This window comes from Hakea prostrata, chromosome 10 (assembly GCF_041222555.1).
Source record: "Hakea prostrata isolate BN-2017 chromosome 10, UWA_Hpros_2, whole genome shotgun sequence".
NCBI classification, from domain to species: domain Eukaryota; kingdom Viridiplantae; phylum Streptophyta; class Magnoliopsida; order Proteales; family Proteaceae; genus Hakea; species Hakea prostrata.
Genome location: NC_142609.1, coordinates 49357633 through 49371367, shown reverse-complemented (window position 1 = coordinate 49371367; position 13735 = coordinate 49357633). Strand labels below are relative to the sequence as shown.

General features: G+C 37.6%; 1 protein-coding gene across 2 annotated transcripts in view; it reads right to left on the bottom strand.

The window, feature by feature from the left end:
• The window catches only part of GSL10 (glucan synthase-like 10), a 126135-nt gene that overhangs the window by 22722 nt on the left and 89678 nt on the right, over positions 1 to 13735 (bottom strand). Inside the window, exons 29-36 of one of the 2 annotated variants that reach the window (XM_089136990.1) lie at positions 12439 to 12536; positions 12237 to 12327; positions 11971 to 12131; positions 11762 to 11871; positions 5733 to 5867; positions 5579 to 5647; positions 5314 to 5491; positions 5041 to 5140 (exon numbers count right to left, since the gene is read on the bottom strand). In XM_089136990.1, the coding sequence (XP_088993116.1) occupies positions 5041 to 5140; positions 5314 to 5491; positions 5579 to 5647; positions 5733 to 5867; positions 11762 to 11871; positions 11971 to 12131; positions 12237 to 12327; positions 12439 to 12536 (942 nt within the window). Of the gene's footprint in view, positions 1 to 5040; positions 5141 to 5313; positions 5648 to 5732; positions 5868 to 11761; positions 11872 to 11970; positions 12132 to 12236; positions 12328 to 12438; positions 12537 to 13735 lie in introns of both variants that reach the window. The other variant, XM_089136988.1, reaches the window with a different exon arrangement.

Genomic DNA, 13735 nt, shown 5'->3' with positions numbered 1-13735 from the left:
GATTCCATATCTACTCTTAGAATTCAATTTGGATTCTTCTAGAGTGAGATTCGGAGGTTCCTTGTGTGAGTTTTAAGTCTTTAGTCAATTAAGAGTTTTAGTTTGAGTTGTCTTGCAAGTCAGAGTCCTAGTGTGATTTCCTCTAAAAGGCTATAAATAAGCCTCTCTACAATGTAAAAACGCAGATTATGTTTATTGAATAAAACTGAGATTCAAAGAAGCCAAGAGCTTGGAGTTGTGGGTTCCCTTGGAGGGAACTTGCAGCTGCTACTTGTGAAGATTTCTGCAGAATTATAAAGAAGACATTGAACCCTTGCACCCTTCAAGTAAGTACAATACCCGACCCCCAAGCCAGCCCCTCATCTCTCATCCCTTCCATCTGCAGATCTCCCCACCCCTCCCCAGACCCTAGTTTCTGCATTCCAGCACCCTCCCCCCCCCCCCCCCAAAAAAAAAAAAAAAAAAGAGAGAGGAGAAGAAGAAGAAGAAGAAAGAAGAAAAGGAAAAAAAGAAACACCCCATTGCATAGCTCCCCTCCCCTTTCTGCTACCATGCAGCAGCCTCTGTTCCCTCCCTCAGCCCAGTCCTTTAACCCCATCCTACTCAACCCTAGGTTATCAATTCCCAGCTCTCTCTCTCTCTCTCTCTCTCTCTCTCTCTCTCTCTCTCTCCTTCTTTTCTTTCTTCTTCTCCTTCTAGCTTGCGGAAGCTTACGAGTTCTTCAGAAAAATTCATAGCCAGAAAATAAGCTTCACCTAAAACCCTTCCATTAGCCAATACTCTACCTCTATAGGATTTAGAATCCCACCCCCAACCTTACCTTAGATCCTAGGTTTCAGCCCCTTCCCTGTCATCTAAACCCTAGAGAAATCTGAAATATCACCTTCTTCATCAGTAACCCTAAACCCTAGAATTTCAAATTCCTAATTGTCTTCAACCATTCATCCAAACCCTAAGACCTCCTCGAGTTAACTTCATTCAACCCTAAGAGACACTTGATCCTAACCCTAGGCTCCATCCAAACCCTAGAAACCCTGCTTCCCATAAAACCCTAAAATCCCCAAACTTGAAGTTTCAGGTCTGAACTTAACAGTACAGCATAGTTTCAAGCTTCAATTGCAAAACTCTAGACCCTAACCCTAACCCTTGTCCAACCCTAGCACCCACAACCAGTCAATTAACTTCAACTGTAGGGTATAGACCCTAAGAAGACTGATGATTCTCAGGAAGAGGATCCTGGAGACGACCTAGATCTAGGGCATTACCTCAAGCAGCCAAACCCTAGTTCTTGGCTCACATCACTACAGGTTTTTAATGGTTTTCTATTTCCTATTGGCGCATACATGTACAGATGTGCACTTCTCTTGAACTTATAAGTTATGTTTGACATTTGGAACTTTGAAATATGTGCTTATGTATTGGTTATGTGTTATGCATGTTTTAACCTATGACTTAATGATTTACTTCATTACCACTTGATTGCTTATCACTTATATATGTTTATATATTATGAATATGTACTATGAGAAAATACATTCAAATACACCAGCATACTAGCAAGCACAGGTGCGAGTGAAAGACCATAGAGGGTTATTCTTTTAGCAAAAAAAAAATTTTGGGTAGAAATTCTTTTTTGCAAATTAATCATGAAAATATGTATAGACATTAAAATAATCTGCCCAAACATCAGACCCTAAATGCGCTTATAACCCACAAAAATTGACCATCATATCTCGTTGGTATTTGAATCATCCCAATGGGACCAAGATGCCGAAACAAAATGAGATCTCAAACCTAGGGTAAACCACCTATTGCCTCAAGAGTGGGAAAACATGTAATCACTGTGGACATCTTGGACATTACCCATGATTTGCTGGAAACATCATAGCATACTTGCTTAGTTTGCCACCTAAAAGGGTTTCCACTACTGCTACTTCACAGGCTGAGAGTAAGACTGTAAAGATATCTGATGGAGATAATCTGCATTACTCAATTTCAGGCTTCTCAGCTATTACGTTCCACCACTGCCACTTTTGCTCAAATAGGTAATGCTACTGCTTGTCCATCATCTACTTCTTGTCCTAAGTCATTGATTTAGGTGCTTTGGACCATATGACCGGGGTCTCAAGCATGGTAGAAGATCTCGCTCTCGAGAGAGATCTCGCCACCTTGAAAAAGAGAGATCTCGATCATCTCGGTGAGATCTCGGTCGAGATATACAATTTTTTGGTGTCAACTCGGTGGCCCATCTCGGTGGGTTTTAGGGTCCCAATTGGGTTGAAACTTGGTATTTAGCTTATTTAAGGCTCTTTGAACACGTTGGTGGCCTTGGATTTGTCAGAAAAACCCCTATGTATGATTTCTAAGTTTACCCATAGTGTGAAACCGAAATGTAGTAGGATTAGGGAATGCAATGTTATACAACATGTAATATAGAACCTTTAAAGCATATAAATGAAAAGCAAGTATATCAAATGCATCAACTAACTTAAATGTTATCAAAATTCCATCCATATGAGTATCACAATCTCAATTTTCAAGAATAAAATAATTATACAACCATTAGAAGTTCTATATAAGTCATTAAATCATAAATTCATAAGACAAGTAGAGAATGATTGATCTTCCTTGTTGTAGATGTGCTAAGAGTAGTTGAAAGTGAAAATTCAGCCAAAATCTACAAAAAAAGAGGCAAAAATTGAGAGTTCCAGCGAGATCTAGGGCGAGATATGGCGAGATCTCGAGCGAGATATCCCAACTCGCAGATCTCGACCTCCATCTCGTCTCGCCAAGGTGAAAAAACGAGATATCTCGCGAGATCTCGCCGAGATCTCCCACCATGGTCTCAAGTATGTAAGTACATTTTATTTCACTTCCTACACTTCAATTATCACCTTAGCTAATGGCTCCATGTTAAAGCTAAGGGCACAAGGATCATCCATCTAGGAATGTTAATTCTTGAACCCAAGTGATGAATCTGAACAAAACAAAAGCCTGATGAAGCCCGAACTGATGATTATTGAATAGAGGGGTTTCAAAACCCTATCAGTTTAGCCCCCGCTCAATCCAACACGATGGTTGCCCAATAGCCATACAATTGAACCAAAGTGGCCAGTTAACTAAACCTGAAACCTCACGTCCCCAATAAATTAGTGTAGCCTTCTAGGGTTTTCACTTGGTTTGGCCTATGGGGTTCAATGATTCATGGGCGCTTTTCATCTATTATGTCCCTAAGCTCGAGATCAAAGGGGACAAAGGCATAAAAATTTACCAGATTTGAGATGGGCTGAAATGAGTAAATAACAATCTCAAAACCAATCCAGCCCAAAACCGAAAAGTGTTGATGTAAACCAGCCTAAACCAACCCATTAACACCCTTACATCCATCTTACTCCTTTCACATTGTAGTTATTTAATTATGCCTATGTGTGGTCCCATTTCTTCTTGGACTAAAGCAAGTAATGTCTCTTACAGTGTTTGGCTATTTCAGAGTGATAAACCAAATACAAATGTGACTTGGGTCCTTTGGATATATTATGCAGTCACATACTTATAATAGAAAATGCCAGGGCCTGACTTCCTAGACCTACCTGGCCTCAAGCATTCCTCTCTCACTTAATCAATGCCTGGGGTAGCCCCTATCAGTCTCGAGAACTCGAGCCCACTCGTCTGGCGTCAACTGTTTGAACTTACTCTCTATTTGACCTGCACAGATCTACGACGATGAAGCAGTGGATTGGTTGATGATCTGCTTGATCAAATCAAAGGCTTTGCAGTGTGTCAACCTCCGTACCATAGTTTTTAGGGATAATTACTATTGGCCCCCTGTACTTAGATTTTATTACTACTATATCCCCTGTACTTTTCAAAATTACTAATCCAACCTTCAACTTTGTCTATAATTACTATTGCCCCCCTACCGTTAAGTTCCGTTAGTTTACTGATGATGTGGCATCTTTATATCTTCTCAAAAACTCATAATACCCTTATACTTATCTCTTTACTTATTTACCCTTTTGTCAAGTTATAGTAGTACCCTTAATTAATTGTGGACAAAAAAATAATTATAATCCATTTTATTCTAAAAAAAAAGACCACCAAATAAAGAAAGAATGATTGAATAAAACTCAAATAGAAATCGAAGAGCAAGGAAAATCGAATTCAACTCAAATTGAAAACTGAATATCACCTAAAATATTTTCAAAATAAATGAAGTTTAGTGAAGGTGGGAAACCAAATTGGATTTTGATTTTGCTCATTTCTTTAATTCAAAATAAATGAATTCAAAATAAATGAAGTTTAGTGAATGTGGGAAACCAAATCGGATTTGGATTTTGCCCATTTCATTAATTCAAAATAAATGAAGTTGAGGGTAAAATTGACATTTAATCTGGTTTTTATAAATGGGGTAGCATTGTCTTTTGATTTCTTAACTTTAATGAAGGGCAAATTAGACATTACATATTCAAACTTAACGGCTACTTAACACCATTATAAGGAAGGGGGGCAACAGTAATTTCGTAAAGAACAGGGTTTTATTAGTAATAAAATCAAACTACAGGGGGGCAACAGTAATTATCCCTATTTTTTATGGTGATAAGAAAAGAGACACCCTAATGCAGGCCTAAAAATAGGTCTGCTATGGTGGGCCTAATAATGGGAATTGAAAGAAGGGGAAAATTGCAGAGAAAAGGGGGAAAACACATACGGCACACACCCAAACTGAAAAGGATACTCAACTTCTAGAAACTCCACCCTAAAAATGGTAGGGTCACAAGCTAAAGAGGGAAAGAAAAACATATGAAACTTAAAACAAAGAGCAACTGAAAGTCTATCTCTAACTTAATCCTACATAGGTAACCCAAAAATAAAATACTGAAAATAATAGAAGTTAGACCAAAAAACTCTTAGACCTGCTCTTGTCAGGTTTGGGTTTCCAAAATCTATCTTGCTCGTTCAACCTATCTATTGGTACTAAACCACACTCAACAGAGAAGGACTCAAGTTTAGATAAACAATAAAAGTTGATCCAATGTAAACCTTGTCTTTCCCGTTGATGTCAGCCTTCACAAGCTTTGAATAATACTCCTTCTGTAGTGTCTCAACCTCGTCGATAAAAGCAACTCGAAGAGCTTCATTCCTAGCCACGGATGCAAATCATTAGACCAAGAAATAAACATTGAGTTCACATTACTATTTTCAAGACAGATTTGAAGGCATTATGAGATGCATGTGTTAAGACACATGGAGGTAAACAACCCAATTGAAAGATAAAACACAACAAAATTGCGTTAATAATAAAATGTAACTAACCGTTGCATTAATAGTGCAATATCTGTAGCCTCTGGTTTTTGTTCTTCCTTCTGTTTCCCATAAATTTGACACGTAACTACATATGTAAACTTCAGATCTGCTTGCGCACGAGCCTCTGGAGACAACTCATAACCTTGGGTATCAGTTGCATCATTGCTTGAAAATGTAGCTTCCACATCTGCCATTGCCAAGGTATTGTAAGAATACATAACAAATATATCAAGGCATAGAGTGGCTTTGAAACACGAAGTAAGAATGCATGAACCTCCGGATCTGCCTCTTTCCAGATAACTCTGAAGCATAAGAGCCTTTCTATAATACATCATGCCACGAACTGCAGATATCCAATGAGTAACACTTGAGACTTGAGAGTATTGAAAAACAAAGATATCTCACAGTTGATTCAATATCAGTTTTACCAGTCCTAGCCAATGTCTGTCCCCGATAAGAAGCCCAAAATCGAAGCTCCAATATGTCATTAGGACTATCAAAAAGTTCCAATTCAACGGAATTTTCATCTCTCCCAATTCGAGAAAGAAAGTTCCTCCATTCATCTGCATTGCTCAATGCATTGATCAATATTAATGCAAGAAGGATAAAAAGGAAAAGTCAAGAGCAATTTTGTTTTGAGTGAACATTGAAATGTTTGCATTGGTTGTCAAATACTATTAATGAGACAATACATCAGACAAGCAAGCTCGCAACAGAAATACAACCAGCCAAATACTTCCACACACAATAGCATCACCACCATGAGAAATAGAATAAGTCAATGTCCTCCAAGCAAAGAAATATTGGAAGTGGCTATGAAGTAGAACCATCATAAATACTTCCAAAATGCAACAGAGCACCATCTCTGGGAACTAAAATAAGCCAATGTACTCAATATTCTAAGGAATATAAACAATTTGTGGCCAACCTTCACCATTTCTCTATTTCAGTTAGTTCATAAAAACAGATAAGCCTTACATAACTAATACATTTTTTGTAAGCCTCTAGGGCTTCTAATTCTCAGATTTCAACTTCCAAGAAGCCAGCTTATCTAGAAAGATACTGCAAGAGACAATTCAAATAAATTCTGGTAGACTGGTACTGGGCCAAATAGGTCCTGAGAAAACAGCTGAAAAGAACGTTTACAAGGAAAACATATTAAAGCACAAAAACACCGCAGGACAAAAATACCTATATTGTTATTCATGCTGAGAACTCCAAGGTGGATCATTGGAATCTCTAAAAAAGTCTTACGAGTTAATGTAGTGCGAAAGCAACCACCAATCTTCAATGCAACTTGAAAAAATGATACTCAAAACTTCAGAAACAGTATTTCTGAAAATTTTAGCTTCTTTAAACCCACCCCCACAACACCATCCTTCCCTCCCCCCCCGCCAAAAAAAAAAAAAAACTAGGAATAGCTTTATGCTTTGATCACTGAATCATGGAGAAACGGGACTGGAGACCAAAATTAGATGGCTCTTTTTCTTTATAGATTTTTATTCTCAATTCCTAACTGAGCATATATATATATATATATATATAGTGTGGCTTTCCACATTTACCCTTACTGAGCTGAACATATTCACATACTTTAGGTCCCATCTACATGAGCTGCCCATTCCCTCCTCTGCGCATCACTTCCTTTAGCAAGGGTGCACTTGATACATAGGGATTGAGAATTTGAGTAGTGGTCAGTTACATTCCAAGGTATAAGGGCAAGGCTCTCTTTGACTGCTAAGTTGCATCAATTATGTACAATGTTCACAAACATAGATGGTCCTAATACATTATCAGTGGCTAGTGGATGGTAACCAGCAAGGCCTAAAGGTCAACTGTCCGCCAGAACGGAATTGATTGATATAATTAAAATTGAAATACTTTTGTAAGGTATTATGCATGTACACTTTTTTAATAGCATATAGGGAAAATTTCACGTATCCTCCTTTTTATATAGCACAATATAATGTTCAACCCTTGTAATTGATTGATATAATTAAAGTTGAAATACTTTTGTAAGGTATTACACATGTACACTTTTTTAATAGCATATAGGGCAAATTTCACGTATCCTCCTTTTTATATAGCATAAAATAATGTTCCACCTTTGTTTTGCAGCGTGCGTTACTTTTTGTTCAATAAGCTGTAGCACTAACAAAGACAATCACTGGAGAAAGATCAAAGAAGTCCAATACAAAAATATCAACTGCCCAATAACTAATCCTCAGAACTTTTAACTAAAAAAAAGCTATGAAGACTATATTACCCCTCATATCTATTATAAAACCTGTTCCCTTTTTCCAAAACCTATGCCTATTCCCCCCCCCCCCCTTTTTCTTTTACACACACACACACTATGCTCTTTAAACCTAGAAGCACCTAAGACAGGTTCAAGTTTGAGGGTTCCATAATTTGGAAACTCTTTTACCCATTGAGCTGAAAACATCACCATTGATTTTAAACCCCCCAACCTCAACCCCCGGAAAAAGAAAAAAAGGGGGGTAATAAATAAAAGAAAACACCACCACAGCAATTATTATGTTTGGTACAGTTGTTTATTTACCTGTGGAAATTGCAATTGTTTAGTCATTATAATATACAAGGTTTGAATATAAAGTACAAGCAATAGTATTGGTTCCATGTGGATTGCAATCACCTGATTTTCACCTACTCCACCCTGGGAAATAAAGAAAAAATCATCCAGGACTTGTATAATTGATAATTTTTATTTTTAATGATAAAACCTATATTGATAGTTGACATGCTGTTTGGGTTTTGCAGAACAACGTGTAGGTAGCAGAGGGTTAAAGAGACTAAAATAACAGGATGAAAGGGGTTGGATAACTCTAATTGAAGTGGGGCGCATCAGGGAAGAAAAGGACAGGTAGGGTTGCGAGAGCATGCCAGTCGAGAAAAGGAGAACAGAAGAGCCAGAGAGAGAGAAAGATTTGTGGGCAAGAATGGAGGGTTGGTTTAATAGGTGGTTCCTGTCAAGTTTTACTATCTAGAGTTCTCAAGCATCCTGGCTGCTAAAATAATGGCTCCAAGATTCATGTGAAATTCGGGTCCAAGCGTATTAGAATTTGGAGGGTAAGACCAGATGGAGAGGGAGACAGTCTGAGGAAGAGGAAGTTCAAGAAGCTGTCAGTGTCTAGCTTTCCTAAATTAGATCATTAGATGTTGGTCTGTGTCTCATTGAAGAAGACAAACGCCAAGCTTTTCTAATCTCTTAACAAAGCCATAGAGGTAAAAAGGTAAAGATACCATTCAATAAGGTTAGTACAGGGATTAAAGGAAATATAACCAACTGACGTCATCACAAAACCAAGGAAAAAATTCCGGTCGAAACCATTTCGACCCAAGAAAAGGCTGAAATTTTTAGGTTTCAACTGAAATTTCAGTCAAAACATGTGATTTTTTATTTTGAAATTTCGACCTTGAGTTTCGGGCCTTATATGATGTCCATTTCATCTGATTTATTGCCTCTTACCTATTTAAAGCATAATAAACACAATGGAACTAGTATTTTGCCACAAAAAAAAAAAAAAAAAAACCATTGAAAATTTAACATTCAAGTACACTAACAAATGACTGGTTCCGATAAGTAAAACTGTAATGCATACAGGCATAGAATCATCAACATACACGAATAGTTTGGTAGAATTGTTACATATACAACAAGTCAACAAAATAAAATAACCAACTAGATCAAGTGATGGTGTCTCACATATATTAAGTTGAAGCCTATATATCATAGATACATAAAATAAAAAGACATAATTTTAGAAAATAATTATTAACATTAGAAAATGAAAAAATGGTAGCAAATAATAAAAAAAAATAAGTTTAACAAAACACAATCATAGATGCTAGAGCTAGGCTAAACATACATTAATTTCAAGGCAATACAAGATCATTTAAGGCACGGACAAAACAAAAATAAAAAAAGATGAAGTTTGGAACTGTTGGGTATGGCTCATGCTTCACATTATATTACTACCAGAGTTTCCTTTGTAGTTGTTGTGGCTTAGGAAGTGTTTGGAGGCAAAAGATGAGTAAAAGAGGTGCTTGAAGGCAAAAAAGTCATGGAAATTAGGTGAAAATGTGATCGAAATCAACAAAACTTGAGGAAAAACAAGTTGGAATGTTGAAATGGTCAAAATGTCGGTCGAAACCTCTTTGGCCAAAATCCGTAACTTTTCCGAAATAATTGGAATTTCGTTTCGTTTTTTAAAAATGAAGACAATTCGAGTGAAATTTCTACAATTTCAATCGAATTTTTTCTATGCAGAAAACTACTAACAGAGTGAACTATTCTAATACCTTAAGCATAGACATAGAGGTAGTATATGAACTTTTCACAAAACAACAGCGGAAATCATGCTATCATGCTATCACTAAGTTGGCCTCTGATATCAAGTTCACAGACCTAGTATACTAAATAATGTTAGAAAAGAGGAGAAATAAAAATAACACTAGGAACCTAGCCCTCCCCACTCAAGCTTTCCTCATCAATTGCCACATCCCTGCCAACCCCAATTGTATCCTTTGTTGGAATGATATTAAGGACCTTGATCACCTTTTCTTCACTTGTCCCTTCTCCTGTCCCATTTGGAGTTTAACCCTTGCTTCTATTTGGCCTAGATCGAGGCGGTCTTTCGGTTTTGCTCGAGATTAGAAGTGGATCCTAAGAACATTCTCTGGCTCCACGATTTGCGACCATGTGGGTAAGCTCGTCTTTGTTGCTACTGTTCACCACTTATGGTAGGAGTGCAACATGAGAAGATAGACTTCCAAATCTCGTTCCCAAAGCTTCATTTGGAATGCCATCTATTTTGATATTTTTTTTAGGCTCATTTCTATGCCTCATCCCCCTGTCGCTAATTCTCCAAGGAATAGGTTAATTGTTAGTTCTTGGAGTCTTAATTCTTCTCTCTAGTCACCCTCTTGATTGTTTGCTCCCCCCCAGCTCTTCCCTCTTTTTTCTCTTCGTATTTTCCCTTTTCGCGCGGTTTCTTTATTATATTTATTTATTCATCCAAAAAATAATAATAACAATAATAATAACACTAGGGAGCTTGGTCACCTAGATAATACCCATGTTGGCATCTCGTCACCCATGTGTTTAGGCAGCCCTCCATCCCCTTGGGTTGCCAAGCCACTTTAACATCAATGGTTCAATTGTTAAAAACAGATCTTCAATTGAAACTCACTTCCCACAAAATTTTTCACTCTTATAATTTGACCTCCTCTTAATTTATATGAATGCCAAATTTTTTATTTATGGAATTATTAAAAAGAAACACTAATGACAATTAAACTGCACATCTTAAAGTCTAATTTGTTACATGCTTGCGTAGTCGAACACTTCACTTAGCTCCTAATGCCCATGGTAGAAGATCTCGCCACCTTGAAAAAGAGAGATCTCGACCATCTCGGTGAGATCTCGGTCGAGATATACAATTTTTTGGCGTCAACTCGGTGGCCCATCTCGGTGGGTTTTAGGGTCCCAATTGGGTTGAAACTTGGTATTTAGCTTATTTAAGGCCTTTTGAACACGTTGGTGGCCTTGGATTTGTCAGAAACAACCCTATGTATGATTTCTAAATCTACCCATAGTGTGAAACCGAAATGTAGTAGGATTAGGGAATGCAATGTTATACAACATGTAATATAGAACCTTTAAAGCATATAAATGAAAAGCAAGTATATCAAATGCATCAACTAACTTAAATGTTATCAAAATTCCATTCATATGAGTATCACAATCTCAATTTTCAAGAATAAAATAATTATACAACCATTAGAAGTTCTATATAAGTCATTAAATCATAAATTCATAAGAAAAGTAGAGAATGATTGATCTTTCTTGTTGTAGATGTGCTAAGAGTAGTTGCAAGTGAAAATTCAGCCAAAATCCACAAAAAAAGGCAAAAATTGAGAGTTCCAGCGAGATCCAGGGCGAGATATGGCGAGATCTCGAGCGAGATATCCCAACTCGCAGATCTCGACCTCCATCTCGTCTCGCCAAGGTGAAAAAATGAGATATCTCCCGAGATCTCGCGCCGAGATCTCGTGAGATCTCCCACCATGCTAATATGCCAAAGAAAAACTGGTATTTTGTCCCAGCATCTGGGATCACACCACATTCTTTTCCCCATTCTAAATTGTCCAAGGACTTGTTAAAATTTACGGCTTTTGTATATTAGGCCACTTTGAATGGCCTGGTGGCCTACAAATCATATTTGCAAAAGGATAAGTAAACAAGAACCCAAATTGGAAAAAATTCAAATGAAGGCAAGACAGAACTTGTATCAACATGAGATGCACAGGGCATAGTGTTCATTGTGAAAGTTTTACATACGGTACATGCTTTCTTTGCCAACCCCCTCCCCCCATTCAAAGAAAAAAAATCAGTAAGAATAGGGTCTAGCAAAACGAGAGAAGTAGAGAGTACCTGGAAATATCTTTTGAAGGTAAAATAAAATTGATATACCATCCTCATTTTTTTTGAGCAGTTCAGGCATGCTATAAAGCACAATCTCAGAATAATAGGGCGTAAAAACACTGCAAGTTGTTCATGTATAAGAAAAATTAGGATAGAGTCCGCAGCTTTCAAGACTAATATAGACGCATTGATATACATAATTGAGAAAAAAATACAACCTAAACGACATCATCTCACGAACTGGCTTTGCAGCAGGCATTTCCATAAAGAGGGAATTTGTGAAGAACTCTAATCTGCGTCTTGCCTCAAGGTTTTTTGGAACATTAGCAGCCGAGTCTTTGATGGTTAACAGTGAATGTAACCTCTTAACTCTTTCTCTCTGCATTTCATTGGAAATTATTTGACTTTCATACAGAATAAGACATCATGTTCAACAAAAGATAAAAACTGAAAGGAGGGCTAAAGCAAAATGTCAAAAGCATACAAACTCAGCATCTTTGGGCCACTTTAATTTTGAAAAGAGACGACCATCCTTCCATGCTTTTGATAATGTGGCCCATATATCATAGTTCCCCCTGAAATCGTTATAAACAATGTTGAGAATGGAAAACAAGCTCACAAGGGGGTGGATGGGTGGGAGGAGGGTAGGTCAATACATGCATAAATACAAGCAAGCCATGGCATACCTCAGATTAACCATAAGGACATCATGTTGGATTACATCATAGAGATCCCGAACAGCTTTAACCGCTCCCACTTGCAATTCAGGCGTTTCCTTTTCTTTCTGTACAACAGGGAGCATGCAGATTTTTCAACAAATGCCAATAATATGTTAATGAGTTATAATATATTCATACAGGAAAATGCTCGACATTGACCTCAAGAAGAGGGGGCAGTAAAGAAACCGATGAAGAAAACAAGAAAATATGTCAATGTACAAACAATGCATATGACACTCCTGAACCAACCACTAGTTATGTTATTTGTGAACCTTGGAATCCAGTGAAAACAGAAGACATCCTGCCATTAATAGAAGAAAGCAAGGCATAAATGTTCTTTAGCTCCCATGGATACTCACATGAGGTCAGTGTCTTCAGCACTTCTCCCAGTAGCATGGTTTGAAATTTTAATCAAAATTTTTTTTGGACAAATAAATAAATTCATTAACCAAATGGGAGAAAAGGGGAAGGGAAATAATACAAAGCCATAGACAGGCTCAATAAAACAAGAGTAGAACACCAGCACAAGAGGCACATAGCCTTGCAATAAACTAGAAAATACAACATTAGCATAGCACTAAGCCAAAAGGACCAAAAGGGCAGTACACCCAGCTAAACCAATGTAGTTCCATGTTAGATCGACAACAGGAAGCCTTCATTGTGACAATCCGCAGGACACATAGCAGGGGCTGGCGCAGCACCATAGATGCTAGGGTAGGTAGCATCACAAGATTGATATGAAGAATGATAGAATGGAGAGAGGGAGAGAGACGGAGAAACAGACGGAGAAGAAGAAACTGAACCTAAACTTGAACCTGATTTGGAAAAAGCAACAATGATGGCCCTTACCCCCCAATGCCAGAGAGAACAATGAGTATTAGAACCCTCAAAAATTTGAAGTTGAACCCGAAAACCGAAAGGGGGGGGGCGAGAGAGAGAGAGAAGGAGAAACAAAGGGAGGAGATGAATCCGGATCCAAGTTCGAACCTGATTCAGAAAGATCAGCAATGATACCCTCATGGCTTCCCCCGATTAATATACTCTCTTAGACCCTTGATTTTCCAATTAACTTAACTCTTGGTAATTAATTTTCAACTAACTTGACTCTTAGGAAAATGAGTACCTAGGAACCAACTAATTTTGACTCTAGGAAAGTGAAAAAAAATGACTAGGAAATCAAAATGTTCAACAACTCCACCTAGGATGACTCCTTTTCAAAATAGACTCCACATATCCCAAGTTCATAGATTCTAGGAACCATTCA